Genomic DNA, 16,105 nt, shown 5'->3' with positions numbered 1-16,105 from the left:
GTGATGGTGACGACGGAAGAATTAACTGTCACTCGTGCTGGTCTGTTATATTCCCTGCACGCAGGCTTTTCAATGTGCATTGCAGGCTTTGAGTCACATACGTGGTGTACCTCATTACTTGCATTGAGAGAGTGGAAGCATCGATCGAGTGTATGGTGATTAGGTTAGGGTTCTTTGCCTGGCATCCAAGCAACATGGCTGCGTACTATACATGCATGCCGGCGTGTGTGTGTCTGCTTTGGTCTTTGTTTTTTTCTCTCTTTTAATTAGCATCTGGTGCTTATTTATTGCTAGCCTCTTTCTGTCTCTCTGTAGTACATCCTCTAGGAAGAAATTTAAGAGCGTTTAGATCATTACTTTAGTGATCTAAACACTTTTATAGATGTAGTAGTGTATAAAAGGCCATGCAGCCAGAGCCAGACGTAGGTCATTCCACGATATCCTCTACCTCTCAATTTGGTTTCAAGCAAGGTAGCGGGGCGCGCGAGCAGAGCACCATGACCGGCGGCGGCAACAAGGAAAAGAAAGAGGAGCCGCCCAAGGCCACAGCCACAGGTCGGGGCGGCTCCAGCTTGTACGACAAGACGCTGTCGACGGCGTCGAACCTGGCGAGGCTGCTGCCGACGGGCACCACGACAGCGTTCCAGACGCTGGCGCCGTCCTTCACCAACCACGGCGAGTGCCTGCCCGTCAACCGCTACTTCACCTGGGCGCTCATCTTCTTCCTCGGCGTGCTCTGCGCGCTCATCTCCTTCACGGACAGCGTCACCGACCGGCACGGCAACACCCGCTACGGCTTCGTCCACCCCTGTGGCTTCACGCCCTTCAACTCCGGCCCTGGCGGCGACGGGACAGTCCCCATCGACGACAGGGAGAGCAAGAGGCGGCGCATGCGGGGGCGGGACTGGCTGCACTCCGTGTTCCGCTTCGTCGTCTTCGTCTCGCTCGCCTTCTGCGACTCCGGCGTGCAGAAGTGCCTCGTCCCGCGCGAGAGCCAACAGTGGCGCGAGTTCCTCGTCAACATGCCGCTCGCATCGGGCTTCCTCGCCAGCTTCGTCTTCATGATCTTCCCCTCCAGCAGGCACGGCATCGGCGCCGGCCCCGGGGCCCCCGCCGCGCTCGACGACCTCACCGACACCAATGCCGACGCCGCCGTCAAGAGTGATCCGTCAAAGAACAGCAAGACTGCTCCCGCGGCCGCAGACACCCGAGTTGCCCCCTCCACCAGCGATGACTGTGAGCTCCACCATGCCGTCTAGCTCCTCTACCCTGGATATCCGGCCGATGCATGCATGAGTGAGTGTTCCTCTTCTTTAAATAACGATGTGTGCCCCACCCCCATGCATGCATGCATGCATCATATGGGATTTGCTTTTCATCTTTTTTGTTTCTTCTTCTTTTCGGTCCTGGGCTTTGGTTGTACCGTACGTACTATGTGTGATGTGGATGTCGATCGAGTGTGCGTTTTTCTTTTTGGGGTAGTATGTGCATGGCTACCCCATTTTACTTTAACCAACCAACCAATGTGTGTGCGTGTGTGGAACTGTTGATCCAATTGTAACATCCAAACTTTCTATATTATATAGCCAAATCCACACACAAAATATGTTTTTTCTGTATATATTTATGTATGTAGTTTTCGCATTTCGAACTAACCAATTAATCTGGTTCATATTCTACATATTTTTTTGGATGTCAAGCAAGGTTGTCATGACCATAGGTTCTGAAATGGATCGAAACTATGTGGTAGGATCACAATAGAATCAGATCGATCGTGGCATTATAGCGATTTTTCACAGAACACGAAAATCTTACAGGTGGCCACTGGTGTGCCATACCACACAAAACAATCCGGAAACACCAAAAATATGGATTCTTCACAACATCTCTGTAATCATGTATTGGGGTTCACAAACATGTAACCATATCCCAAAACATTGAGCTATAACTCACAAACAACCATGGAGCGGTGTAAGCAAGGATTTTGAAGATGTTGTAACCATGCACCTGGGGATTATGAAACATGAAAGTGCTCAAGGGGCCCAAGATAGTGAACTGGTGATACACCAAGTTTTGGCTAGGTGGCCCGGCCTTCATCAGTTGGAGAAGGAAGGAGACAGGAACACGAATAATATGGATATAAACACGAGGAGAATAGGATAACTAGCACAGCACCCCCGTCATAACACCCAACCAACAACACACAACTATGCAGGGATCGGAAGGGGATACCCAAGGCAACACACACTCTATGTGTTCATTTCCCTCCACCACATGGAATGATTATGGTTTCTCCTAAACACAAGGGAAAGCAAGAACAAAGGTGGAAGGTTCCTTCCCGGTCCTCGGATACGGAGGTCTTGCACTCCCTGGAGTTTTCACCTCCACTCCAAGGAAAGTGGACTTCTATGACAAATCTCGTTTGTGACAGAAACTCGGGTATTTGTTATAGATGGACATCTACGATAAATTTATAGCAAAACCCGGTCCGTGGTAGTAGGCGTGTCATAGATGTGTACACCCTCTTTTTACCCCCACAACACCCCCTGATCAGGATGAAATGGTGGCGGCATGGTCTCTCTATCTATCCTCAACCTAGCGTTGAGGAGGATGAGGTTGAGGGACATAGTGGTTAGCACTGCAAAAGAGGGAAATCCGTCAAAGCGGGATGTGGGAGGTTGGGCAACAGAACGACTCCCCATGAGAGCAGAGGGGGAGGTGAAGAGCTAGCACTGGAGAGGAGAGGAGCGGTGTCGATGATTAAAGCACCTTCAATCAATGATGTCTTCTCCTGTTCCTTGAGCTAGGGCTCCAGCTTCCTCCTTTATAGGTTGGTATCTATTTTCCAGGTAAACGGTGTGATCAAGCACTTTTGTGGTTTAGGATAATGCATCTCCCATAACATCCCTAATATAACATCCTTCAACCTTAAACCTGTTGGGTTTCGTAGTAATTTCAAAATTTTCCTACGCACACGCAAGATCATGTGATGCATAGTAACGAGAGGGGAGAGTGTTGTCTACGTACCCAACGCAGACCGACTGCGGAAGCGATGACACAACGTAGAGGAAGTAGTCGTACGTCTTCACGATCCAACCGATCAAGCACCGAAACTACGGCACCTCCGAGTTCGAGCACACGTTCAGCTCGATGACGATCCCCGGACTCCGATCCAGCAAAGTGTCGGGGAAGAGTTCCGTTAGCATGACGGCGTGGTGACGATCTTGACGCACTACAGCAGCAGGGCTTCGCCTAAACTCCGCTACAGTATTATCGAGGAATATGGTGGCTGGGGGCACCGCACACGGCTAAGGAATAGATCACGTGGATCAACTTGTGTGTTCTAGGGTGCCTCTGCCTCAGTATATAAAGGACTAGAGGGGGGAGGCTGGCCGGCCAAGGTGTGGCGCGCCAGGAGAGTCCTACTCCCTCTGGGAGTAGGATTCCCCCCCCCCCCCCCAATCCTAGTTGGAATAGGATTCGCGGAGGGGGAAAAGAGAGAGAGGGGGCCGGCCACCTCTCCTAGTCCTAATAGGACTAGGGGAAGGGGGTGGCGCACAGCCCATGTAGGGCTGCCTCTTCTCTTTTCCACTAAGGCCCATCATGGCCCATTTAGCTCCCGGGGGGTTCCGGTAACCTTCCCGGTACTCCGGTAAAATCCCGATTTCACCCGGAACACTTCCGATATCCAAACATAGGCTTCCAATATATCAATCTTTATGTCTCGACCATTTCGAGACTCCTCGTCATGTCCTTGATCACATCCGGGACTCCGAAAAACCTTCGGTACATCAAAATGCATAAACTCATAATATAACTGTCATCGTAACCTTAAGCGTGCGGACCCTACGGGTTCGAGAACAATGTAGACATGACCGAGACACGTCTCCGGTCAATAACCAATAGTGGGACCTGGATGCCCATATTGGCTCCCACATATTCTACGAAGATCTTTATCGGTCAGACCGCATAACAACATACGTTGTTCCCTTTGTCATCGGTATGTTACTTGCCCGAGATTCGATCGTCGGTATTCCAGTACCTAGTTCAATCTCGTTACCGGCAAGTCTCTTTACTCGTTCTGTAATACATCATCCCGCAACTAACTCATTTAGTTGCAATGCTTGCAAGGCTTTAAGTGATGTGCATTACCGAGAGGGCCCAGAGATACCTCTCCGACAATCGGAGTGACAAAACCTAATCTCGAAATACGCCAACCCAACATCTACCTTTGGAGACACCTGTAATGCTCCTTTATAATCACCCATTTACGTTGTGACGTTTGGTAGCACCCAAAGTGTTCCTCCGGCAAACGGGAGTTGCATAATCTCATAGTTATAGGAACATGTATAAGTCATGAAGAAAGCAATAGCAACATACTAAACGATCGGGTGCTAAGCTAATGGAATGGGTCATGTCAATCAGATCATTCAACTAATGATGTGACCTCGTTAATCAAATAACAACCCATTGTTCATGGTTAGGAAACATAACCATCTTTTGATTAACGAGCTAGTCAAGTGGAGGCATACTAGTGACACTTTGTTTGTCTATGTATTCACACATGTATTATGTTTCCGGTTAATACAATTCTAGCATGAATAATAAACATTTATCATGATTATAAGGAAATAAATAATAACTTTATTATTGCCTCTAGGGCATATTTCCTTCAGTCTCCCACTTGCACTAGAGTCAATAATCTAGATTACACCGTAATGATTCTAACACCCATGGAGCCTTGGTGCTGATCATGTTTTGCTCGTGGAAGAGGCTTAGTCAATGGGTCTGCAACATTCAGATCCGTATGTATCTTGCAAATCTCTATGTCTCCCACCTGGACTAGATCCCGGATGGAATTGAAGCGTCTCTTGATGTGCTTGGTCCTTTTGTGAAATCTGGATTCCTTTGCCAAGGCAATTGCACCAGTATTGTCACAAAAGATTTTCATTGGACCCGATGCACTAGGTATGACACCTAGATCGGATATGAACTCCTTCATCCAGACTCCTTCGTTTGCTGCTTCCGAAGCAGCTATGTACTCCGCTTCACATGTAGATCCCGCTACGACGCTTTGTTTAGAACTGCACCAACTGACAGCTCCTCCGTTTAATGTAAACACGTATCCGGTTTGCGATTTAGAATCGTCCGGATCAGTGTCAAAGCTTGCATCAACGTAACCTTTTACGACGAGCTCTTTGTCACCTCCATATACGAGAAGCATATCCTTAGTCCTTTTCAGGTATTTCAGGATGTTCTTGACCGTTGTCCAGTGATCCACTCCTGGATTACTTTGGTACCTCCCTGCTAGACTTATAGCAAGGCACACATCAGGTCTGGTACACAACATTGCATACATGATAGATCCTATTGCTGATGCATAGGGAACATCTTTCATATTCTCTCTATCTTCTGCAGTGGTCGGGCATTGAGTCTTACTCAATTTCACACCTTGCAACACAGGCAAGAATCATTTCTTTGCTTGATCCATTTTGAACTTCTTCAAAATTTTGTCAAGGTATGTTGTTTGTGAAAGTCCAATTAAGCGTCTTGATCTATCTCTATAGATCTTAATGCCTAATATGTAAGCAGCTTCACCGAGGTCTTTCATTGAAAAACTCTTATTCAAGTATCCCTTTATGCTATCCAGAAATTCTATATCATTTCCAATTAACAATATGTCATCCACATATAATATCAGAAATGCTACAGAGCTCCCACTCACTTTCTTGTAAATACAGGCTTCTCCAAAAGTCTGTATAAAACCAAATGCTTTGATCACACTATCAAAACGTTTATTCCAACTCCGAGAGGCTTGCACCAGTCCATAAATGGATCGCTGGAGCTTGCACACTTTGTTAGCTCCCTTTGGATCGACAAAACCTTCTGGTTGCATCATATACAATTCTTCTTCCAGAAATCCATTCAGTAATGCAGTTTTGACATCCATCTGCCAGATTTCATAATCATAAAATGCGGCAATTGCTAACATGATTCGGACAGACTTAAGCATCGCTACGGGTGAGAAGGTCTCATCGTAGTCAATCCCTTGAACTTGCCGAAAACCTTTTGCGACAAGTCGAGCTTTGTAGACAGTAATATTACTGTCAGCGTCAGTCTTCTTCTTGAAGATCCATTTATTCTCAATTGCTTGTCGATCATCGGGCAAGTCAACCAAAGTCCATACTTTGTTCTCATACATGGATCCCATCTCAGATTTCATGGCTTCAAGCCATTTTGCGGAATCTGGGCTCATCATCGCTTCTTCATAGTTCGTAGGTTCATCATGATCTAATAACATGACTTCCAGAACAGGATTACCGTACCACTCTGGTGCGGATCTTACTCTGGTTGATCTACGAGGTTCAGTAGTATCTTGTTCTGAAGTTTCCTGATCATCATCATTAGCTTCCTCACTGACTGGTGTAGGTGTCGCAGAAACAGTTTTCTGTGATGTACTACTTTCCAATAAGGGAGCAGGTACAGTTACCTCGTCAAGTTCTACTTTCCTCCCACTCACTTCTTTCGAGAGAAACTCCTTCTCCAGAAAGTTTCCGAATTTAGCAACAAAAGTCTTGCCTTCGGATCTGTGATAGAAGGTGTATCCAATAGTTTCCTTTGGATATCCTATGAAGACACATTTCTTCGATTTGGGTTCGAGCTTATCAGGTTGAAGCTTTTTCACATAAGCATCGCAGCCCCAAACTTTTAGAAACGACAACTTTGGTTTCTTGCCAAACCACAGTTCATAAGGCGTCGTCTCAACGGATTTTGATGGTGCCCTATTTAATGTGAATGCGGCCGTCTCTAGAGCGTATCCCCAAAACGATAGCGGTAAATCAGTAAGAGACATCATAGATCGCACCATATCCAGTAAAGTACGATTACGACGTTCGGACACACCATTACGCTGAGGTGTTCCGGGTGGCGTGAGTTGCGAAACTATTCTGCATTGTTTCAAATGTACACCAAACTCGTAACTCAAATATTCTCCTCCACGATCAGATCGTAGAAACTTTATTTTCTTGTTACGATGATTTTCAACTTCACTCTGAAATTCTTTGAACTTTTCAAATGTTTCAGACTTATGTTTCATTAAGTAGATATACCCATATCTGCTTAAGTCATCTGTGAAGGTGAGAAAATAACAATATCCGCCATGAGCCTCAATATTCATCGGACCACATACATCTGTACGTATGATTTCCAACAAATCTGTTGCTCTCTCCATAGTACCGGAGAATGGCGTTTTAGTCATCTTGCCCATGAGGCACGGTTCGCAAGTACCAAGTGATTCATAATCAAGTGGTTCCAAAAGTCCATCAGTATGGAGTTTCTTCATGCGCTTTACATCGATATGACCTAAACGGTAGTGCCACAAATAAGTTGCACTATCATTATCAACTCTGCATCTTTTGGCTTCAACATTATGAATATGTGTGTTACTACTATCGAGATTCAATAAGAATAGACCACTCTTCAAGGGTGCATGACCATAAAAGATATTACTCATATAAATAGAACAACCATTATTCTCTGATTTAAATGAATAACCGTCTCGCATCAAACAAGATCCAGATATAATGTTCATGCTTAATGCTGGCACCAAATAACAATTATTTAGGTCTAATATTAATCCCGAAGGTAGATGTAGAGGTAGCGTGCCGACCGCGATCACATCGACTTTGGAACCGTTTCCCACGCGCATCGTCACCTCGTCCTTAGCCAATCTTCGCTTAATTCGTAGTCCCTGTTTCGAGTTGCAAATATTAGCAACAGAACCAGTATCAAATACCCAGGTGCTACTGTGAGCATTAGTAAGGTACACGTCAATAACATGTATATCACATATACCTTTGTTCACCTTGCCATCCTTCTTATCCGCCAAATACTTGGGGCAGTTCCGCTTCCAGTGACCAGTCTGCTTGCAGTAGAAGCACTCGGTTTCAGGCTTAGGTCCAGACTTGGGTTTCTTCTCTTGAGCAGCAACTTGCTTGCTGTTCTTCTTGAAGTTCCCCTTCTTTTTCCCTTTGCCCTTTTTCTTGAAACTAGTGGTCTTGTTGACCATCAACACTTGATGCTCCTTTTTGATTTCTACCTCCGCAGCTTTCAGCATTGCGAAGAGCTCGGGAATAGTCTTATTCATCCCTTGCATATTATAGTTCATCACGAAGCTCTTGTAGCTTGGTGGCAGTGATTGGAGAATTCTGTCAATGACGCAATCATCTGGAAGATTAACTCCCATTTGAATCAAGTAATTATTATACCCAGACATTTTGAGTATATGCTCACTGACAGAACTGTTCTCCTCCATCTTGCAGCTATAGAACTTATTGGAGACTTCATATCTCTCAATCCGCGCATTTTCTTGAAATATTAACTTCAACTCCTGAAACATCTCATATGCTCCATGACGTTCAAAACGTCGTTGAAGTCCGGTTCTAAGCCGTAAAGCATGGCACACTGAACTATCGGGCAGTCATCAGCTTTGCTCTGCCAGACGTTCATAACATCTGGCGTTGCTCCTGCAGCAGGCCTGGCACCCAGCGGTGCTTCCAGGATGTAATTCTTCTGTGCAGCAATGAGGATAATCCTCAAGTTACGGACCCAGTCCGTGTAATTGCTACCATCATCTTTCAACTTTGCTTTCTCAAGGAACGCATTAAAATTCAACGGAACAATAGCACGAGCCATCTATCTACAGTCAAACATAAACAAGCAAGATACTAATCAGGTACTAAGTTTCATGATAAATTTAAGTTCAGTTAATCAAGTTAATTAAAGAACTCCCACTTAGATAGACATCCCTCTAATCCTCTAAGTGATTACGTGATCCAAATCAACTAAACCATAACCGATCATCACGTGAGATGGAGTAGTTTTCAATGGTGAACATCGTTATGTTGATCATATGTACTATATGATTCACGCTCGACCTTTCGGTCTCCGTGTTCCGAGGCCATATCTGTATATGCTTGGCTCGTCAAGTATAACCTGAGTATTCCGCGTGTGCAACTGTTTTGCACCCGTTGTATTTGAACGTAGAACCTATCACACCCGATCATCACATGGTGTCTCAGCACGAAGAACTTTCGCAACGGTGCATACTCAGGGAGAACACTTCTTGATAATTTAGTGAGAGATCATCTTATAATGCTACCGTCAATCAAAGCAAGATAAGATGCATAAAAAGGATAAACATCACATGCAATCAATATAAGTGATATGATATGGCCATCATCATCTTGTGCTTGTGATCTCCATCTCCGAAGCACCGTCGTGACCACCATCGTCACCGGCGTGACACCTTGACCTCCATCGTAGCATCGTTGTCGTCTCGCCAAGCTTATGCTTCCACGACTATCACTACCGCTTAGTAATAAAGTAAAGCATTACATCACGATTTCATTGCATACAATAAAGCGACAACCATATGGCTCCTGCCAGTTGCCGATAACTCGGTTACAAAACATGATCATCTCATACAATAAAATTCAGCATCATGTCTTGACCATATCACATCACAACATGCCCTGCAAAAACAAGTTAGACGTCCTCTACTTTGTTGTTGCAAGTTTTACATGGCTGCTACGGGCTTAAGCAAGAACCAATCTCACCTACGCATCAAAACCACAACGATAGTTTGTCAAATAGACTCCGTTTTAACCTTCGCAAGGACCGGGCGTAGCCATACTCGGTTCAACTAAAGTTGGAGAGACAGTCGCCCGCAAGCCACCTATGTGCAAAGCACGTCGGGGGAACCGGTCTCGCGTAACGGTACGCGTAAGGTTGGTCCGGGTCGTCTCGTCCAACAATGCCGCCGAACCAAAGTATGACATGCTGGTAGGCAGTATGACTTATATCGCCCACAACTCACTTGTGTTCTACTCGTGCAAATAACATCAACATAAATAACCTAGGCTCGGATGCCACTGTTGGGTTTCGTAGTAATTTCAAAATTTTCCTACGCACACGCAAGATCATGTGATGCATAGCAACGAGAGGGGAGAGTGTTGTCTACGTACCCAACGCAGACCGACTGCGGAAGCGATGACACAACGTAGAGGAAGTAGTCGTACGTCTTCACGATCCAACCGATCAAGCACCGAAACTACGGCACCTCCGAGTTCGAGCACACGTTCAGCTCGATGACGATCCCCGGACTCCGATCCAGCAAAGTGTCGGGGAAGAGTTCCGTCAGCACGACGGCGTGGTGACGATCTTGACGCACTATAGCAGCAGGGCTTCGCCTAAACTCCGCTACAGTATTATCGAGGAATATGGTGGCTGGGGGCACCGCACACGGCTAAGGAATAGATCACGTGGATCAACTTGTGTGTTCTAGGGTGCCTCCGCCTCAGTATATAAAGGACTAGAGGGGGGAGGCTGGCCGGCCAAGGTGTGGCGCGCCAGGAGAGTCCTACTCCCTCTGGGAGTAGGATTCCCCCCCCCCCCAATCCTAGTTGGAATAGGATTCGCGGAGGGGGAAAGAGAGAGAGGGGGCCGGCCACCTCTCCTAGTCCTAATAGGAATAGGGGAAGGGGGTGGCGCACAGCCCATGTAGGGCTGCCTCTTCTCTTTTCCACTAAGGCCCATCATGGCCCATTTAGCTCCCGGGGGGTTCCGGTAACCTTCCCGGTACTCCGGTAAAATCCCGATTTCACCCGGAACACTTCCGATATCCAAACATAGGTTTCCAATATATCAATCTTTATGTCTCGACCATTTCGAGACTCTTCGTCATGTCCGTGATCACATCCGGGACTCCGAACAACCTTCGGTACATCAAAATGCATAAACTCATAATATAACCGTCATCGTAACCTTAAGCGTGCGGACCCTACGGGTTCGAGAACAATGTAGACATGACCGAGACACGTCTCCGGTCAATAACCAATAGCGGGACCTGGATGCCCATATTGGCTCCCACATATTCTACGAAGATCTTTATCGGTCAGACCGCATAACAACATACGTTGTTCCCTTTGTCATCGGTATGTTACTTGCCCGAGATTCGATCGTCGGTATTCCAGTACCTAGTTCAATCTCGTTACCGGCAAGTCTCTTTACTCGTTCTGTAATACATCATCCCGCAACTAACTCATTTAGTTGCAATGCTTGCAAGGCTTTAAGTGATGTGCATTACCGAGAGGGCCCAGAGATACCTCTTCGACAATCGGAGTGACAAAACCTAATCTCAAAATACGCCAACCCAACATCTACCTTTGGAGACACCTGTAATGCTCCTTTATAATCACCCATTTACGTTGTGACGTTTGGTAGCACCCAAAGTGTTCCTCCGGCAAACGGGAGTTGCATAATCTCATAGTTATAGGAACATGTATAAGTCATGAAGAAAGCAATAGCAACATACTAAATGATCGGGTGCTAAGCTAATGGAATGGGTCATGTCAATCAGATCATTCAACTAATGATGTGACCTCGTTAATCAAATAACAACTCATTGTTCATGGTTAGGAAACATAACCATCTTTTGATTAACGAGCTAGTCAAGTGGAGGCATACTAGTGACACTTTGTTTGTCTATGTATTCACACATGTATTATGTTTCCGGTTAATACAATTCTAGCATGAATAATAAACATTTATCATGATTATAAGGAAATAAATAATAACTTTATTATTGCCTCTAGGGCATATTTCCTTCAAAACCACCCCACCCCCGAGTGCCCACATTGGTATAATGAGATGCAAGTTTAGGAGGTCTCTGGAGACATATTTAGAAGAAAGTTTTGAAGGCGCACACAACTCACTCTCATAAGACTAGGCACCCGCACACACCGACAAGCGGTGAGACCGAGTGGAAAGTATGCTTATTTTCCGAAAAACGCAATGTGAATATGAGTTGTCGGTTTATGTAATACACTAGTAGGCAGAGGCCCATGGTGAAGCATGTGTTTGCATTTTTGTTTCTTTTTAATTTAAAATGAGACAAGGGGTGGTAGCAGGTTTGAGGGCGAGCTGGTTGCATAGAAAATCTACTCTCACGATGTAGCTCCGGCAATGTCCAAGGCGGGGCGTGGGTTACGGTTTCGTCTATCAGGGCATCCCTTTGGACCAAAGCCGGTCACTTTGGTTGGTTTTGAATTTGTCTAAATGTAGGGCGGCGGCCTTGATGGCGGGAGGCGTGACATTCATAGGCGAAGTGTGTCCCATTTGGAGTTCTGGCTTCGTCGTTGTCCGTCTCACATCTCTGTTGTGGATTCTCATGGTGGTGGTCTACGTCCGCTCCAAGCAGTCTTCTCCGCACATCTGTAATTTGCTTGGTAGTCGGTGGGGTGCTGTGTCAGTGCTCGGCACCTTTGTATCTTGTCTTGGGTGCGTGTTGTGTGCGATGATGACGTGTGTTTGTATCAGTCTGCTCGAATGTAATGCACCGGTGGTTGCTTTATTATAATATAAAGCGGGCAAACCCCTTTTCGACATTTTGCTGGGCTTTGTACGGTAAATCAATAGGAGCAGTAAGAAAAAAACATCCGCTAGACCTTGTACATTAAATCAATAGGAGCGGTAAAAAATACAGAAAAAACGCGTGTGAACACAAGGAGAGCCGTCACCTAGAATGGCAAACGTGCTTAGCCTGTTTAATTATCTTTATTACCTATATATATACTGTCAAAGCTACGCCCTGTGAAGTAGTATTTTCGATCGAGAAATTATATTTCTATCAAAATTATGTGTACTATGGTTGGCATATGCCAGACAATTTATTTTCATCAAGCTATTCTGCGATGCCTCCTGATATATTGTTATGGAAAATGTGAGAGAATGTTGCCAGAAAGTCCTGGACTTGATGGACATGTGTCCAGCAAGTTCTTTGTGCTCTTGAACTACAAAAACATCTTATATTTTGGTAGAGAAGAGGTAGTAAATGACTGACAAAGATTCACATAACAATAGAATCTCTCTTTTTTTTCTGAGGCAAAGCCATCTTTATTGATTCTCAAATACAGTTTCATTACATCATCTACCAGATTACAGAAACTATAAAGTCCGGGTGATCTCCAGTCCAGACACAGCTATCAAGACTACACTCGTCATAGATCGTCGAAGCTTCTGTAGCCGAAAAGCCTCCATCATGCAGATGCAGTCTGAAACTCTGAATTGATGATCAGCTTTGTACTACTCCTAGTTGGCCATCCATCCGGCTCTAACTCTCGCCGACGGCGGGCATGCTCCTGACGTCGTCCATGGCGACGCGCACGGTTCGGGAGGGATCGTCGCGGGGGAAGTTGCCGTTGTAGATCACATCGAGGAAGCCGTCGTCGTCCGCTGCGGCGGAGACGACGCGGGCGGCGAGCCAGAGCACGAGGCAGTGCCCCGTCGGCAGGACCCCGGCGCGCGTGCGCACCTTCACCGTCATGCCCTTCTTCACCCGGATCGACGGAGAGCGCGGCCGGGCCGCTGCGGAGGGCATCTTCGCGGATAGCTCCAAGGATCGGGATGGTGGTGGCGGGGCAGTGGACTTGTTGGGAACTCCGGCGGAAACCTTCATCTTGGACGCGGTCGGGATGAGCGCGGATCGGCGCGGCGGGGCGGTGCACCTCTTGGCAACCTGTCCCAGCGGCGCAGAGGCGGCGATCTCCTTGGCCACGGCGCCGTCTCCCATGGCCATGGCGGCAATCTGCTCCTTGGTGGCCACTGCCACTGGCGCGTGCTGCAGGATCGACGCAGGCGACGTCGCGACTCCGGCTTGCGGGCGTGACGTTGGCTTCTTGGTCGCCGGCTCGTCCGCGGACGAGTTGTGGATCGACGCGGAACTCTGCTTTGCAGGCGACTTCTTGGCGATCCCTCCTTTCGGCGCGGCGGCGAGGTTCCTGCGCCGGTGGAGCTCGCGGCGGATCGCGCAGCGCTCCGAGGAAAGGCGCTTCGCCATGAGAGCCGGCATGGCTTGGTCTTTTCCTCTTTGGTGGTGGGTGGGTGCGGAGGAGGAGTTGATCGGCGACAAGATTATACGGTGAAAAGAGGGGAGGCGCTATGCTATTTATCAAGCTAAGCTAGCACGAGGCGGTGGCGGTGGCGGGTGGGAGAGCTCGCCTCGGCGTCGGAGTGGGAAGGAAGCTTAGGAACTAAGCTGCAGGGTGACAGACAGAGACCGAATTGGCGGGGAAGACTAATTAATTATGAAATTTGGGTCCGACTGTCTGTAGATTTCGCTCATTCGCCGGATTAGCTGTGCTGCATGTAAATCTGGATCCGCCATAGTTACATCAAGTCTGCCATCACAATTCGTTCATCCACATCCACATCACCGAAATGCTTCCCGCAAAAACAAAAAAGTATGCTGCCATGGCCTTTATTTCTTCACTCATCCAAAAAAAGTGATTAATACAACGATATTTACACAACATGTACCATGGAACCTGAGTATATTTTCAGCCTAATTCGTTTTTTCTTTGGTCCTTGGTAAATTTATCTTTCAACGAAGGGTGGATTTTATTGACCCAAAATGAAGCACCGAGAGAATACAAACACAATAAGCACACCCAACCTTTACATAATTGAAATGCACGCAACCAAGAATAACACACACATACAAAAATACGTCAGGAAATAGCAAGGTTATACAAGATCAAAGCTATGCATAGGCGGAAAAAAATGATCAAACCCACGGTCGAGAAACTACAACAATGACCTTATTTGCACCGACCATGTCATGGCACCACGAGCATGACGATGTTCATTGACATCAACGCCTTCAGAAAGGGAGCGACACTCAAACGTCACCGTCACTCTATCCGACCACCGAAGACCAGATTTTAGGTTTTCACCCAACAGTCAGTCCGAACATATCCGAGCAATAATTTCAACAAGGTAACACGCAAAAACATCGTCATTGCCAGGTATAACAGGTTGGCGCAAACTTAGGCTTTCACCCTGGAGCTCGAGACGAGGTGCTCGAGTAGCATCACATCAAAGTCACTTAAATGTTGTTGCCGCCGCTTTTCCGCTATCCCAGCAGCTACATGTGATTAGACTACCGCCGCTGCATAACCATACCCTCCGTGTCAGACCGTTGTATGTAGATTGCGTCTCACCGCTGAAGACAACCACTGAATCTGAAAAGAGGAACCATTATGAAGACCTTTCGGTGGCCACTGCAATCCGCGGTAAGGCCGCGGCCACAGGCCAAATGATCACCACAAGGACCAACACCAACGGCGGAGCACACCAACAGCGTCTACCACCTCGCCGAAAAGAGCTTTGCCCATGCCCGTCAACCGATGGGTTGAAATGGCCGGATCTAGGGCACGAAAGGCAGATCACCATCACCGATGCACGTCCTCTCGAAGCGCGGCCACTGCTAGACAAGGAGCACACCGGTCGCCAGAATGACGCCACGCCTCCCGACTGGAGAACTATGCCCGTCCCAATACCATGCCTTCACACAGACGCCTCGCAACCACGCCTCCGCCGAAAGCTCATGGTTGCCCCACCGACATTGTCCTTAGGAGCCTGAGGGCTTGCCCTCTGGCTCTCTCTAGCAGCAGCGAGGAAAGTGGAGGATGGCAAGGCCGACGGCGGCCATTGGCCTGGTCGCCACCCAAGTCACTCGTGAAGAGCGGCGCGGGGGCTCCATATTTTTCGGATGGGTCCTTGGTAAACTTATGACATCTTGACCCATGCCGCGTGAGTGTTGCTTCGGGTTTTTTCACGACTATCATCTTCTAAACATTGCCATGTTTGTATGTGCACATCTTCAGAGATAAGCTTCGTTTTTTTAAGGGAAAACCTGCTCGGCACTTTATTATGAGTTAATAAGAATTACATCCTTTAAAACATGCGGTAAAAGAAAACTAGGGGGATCATCGTCCCAAGTAAACATCAGGTTTGAATCAAAAGCATGTCTTGCTAAGAAATGTGCCAAACCATTTACCTTCCTCGAACAATGCTGAAACTGAATTGAAGCAATACCATGGGCATACCGGAAGCAATCTGCTAAGATCGCAGAATATGGTGCCAAAATGTCAGCCTCGCCTCTACATGCCGAAATAATCTCCAAACAATCTGACTCTACCGTCACCCTGGAGCAACCCATTTGATTGACAGGTTGTAGACCTCGGCGAAGAGCCAACGCTTCTGC

At 47.0% G+C, this 16,105-nt stretch overlaps 1 protein-coding gene across 1 annotated transcript; it reads left to right on the top strand.

Annotated features, from left to right (window-relative positions):
* The first annotated feature begins 438 nt into the window (after positions 1–438).
* On the top strand, positions 439–1,556 carry LOC147973464 (protein DMP6-like). The gene has a single exon (XM_087525012.1). The coding sequence runs from the start codon at positions 498–500 to the stop codon at positions 1,257–1,259; it is 762 nt and encodes a 253-aa protein (XP_087381138.1). The 5' UTR covers positions 439–497; the 3' UTR covers positions 1,260–1,556.
* Positions 1,557–16,105: the final 14,549 nt, after the last annotated feature.

The sequence above is a fragment of the Triticum urartu genome, chromosome 5A, assembly GCF_056163025.1.
Source record: "Triticum urartu cultivar PI428250 chromosome 5A, HENAU_Tu73, whole genome shotgun sequence".
In the NCBI taxonomy this organism is placed as follows: domain Eukaryota; kingdom Viridiplantae; phylum Streptophyta; class Magnoliopsida; order Poales; family Poaceae; genus Triticum; species Triticum urartu.
This window is presented reverse-complemented; position numbering and strand designations above follow the sequence as displayed.

Bases quoted from the DNA above. Each gene is read 5' to 3' on its own strand.
- LOC147973464 (XM_087525012.1), top strand. From the start codon at position 498: ATGACCGGCGGCGGCAACAAGGAAAAGAAAGAGGAGCCGCCCAAGGCC.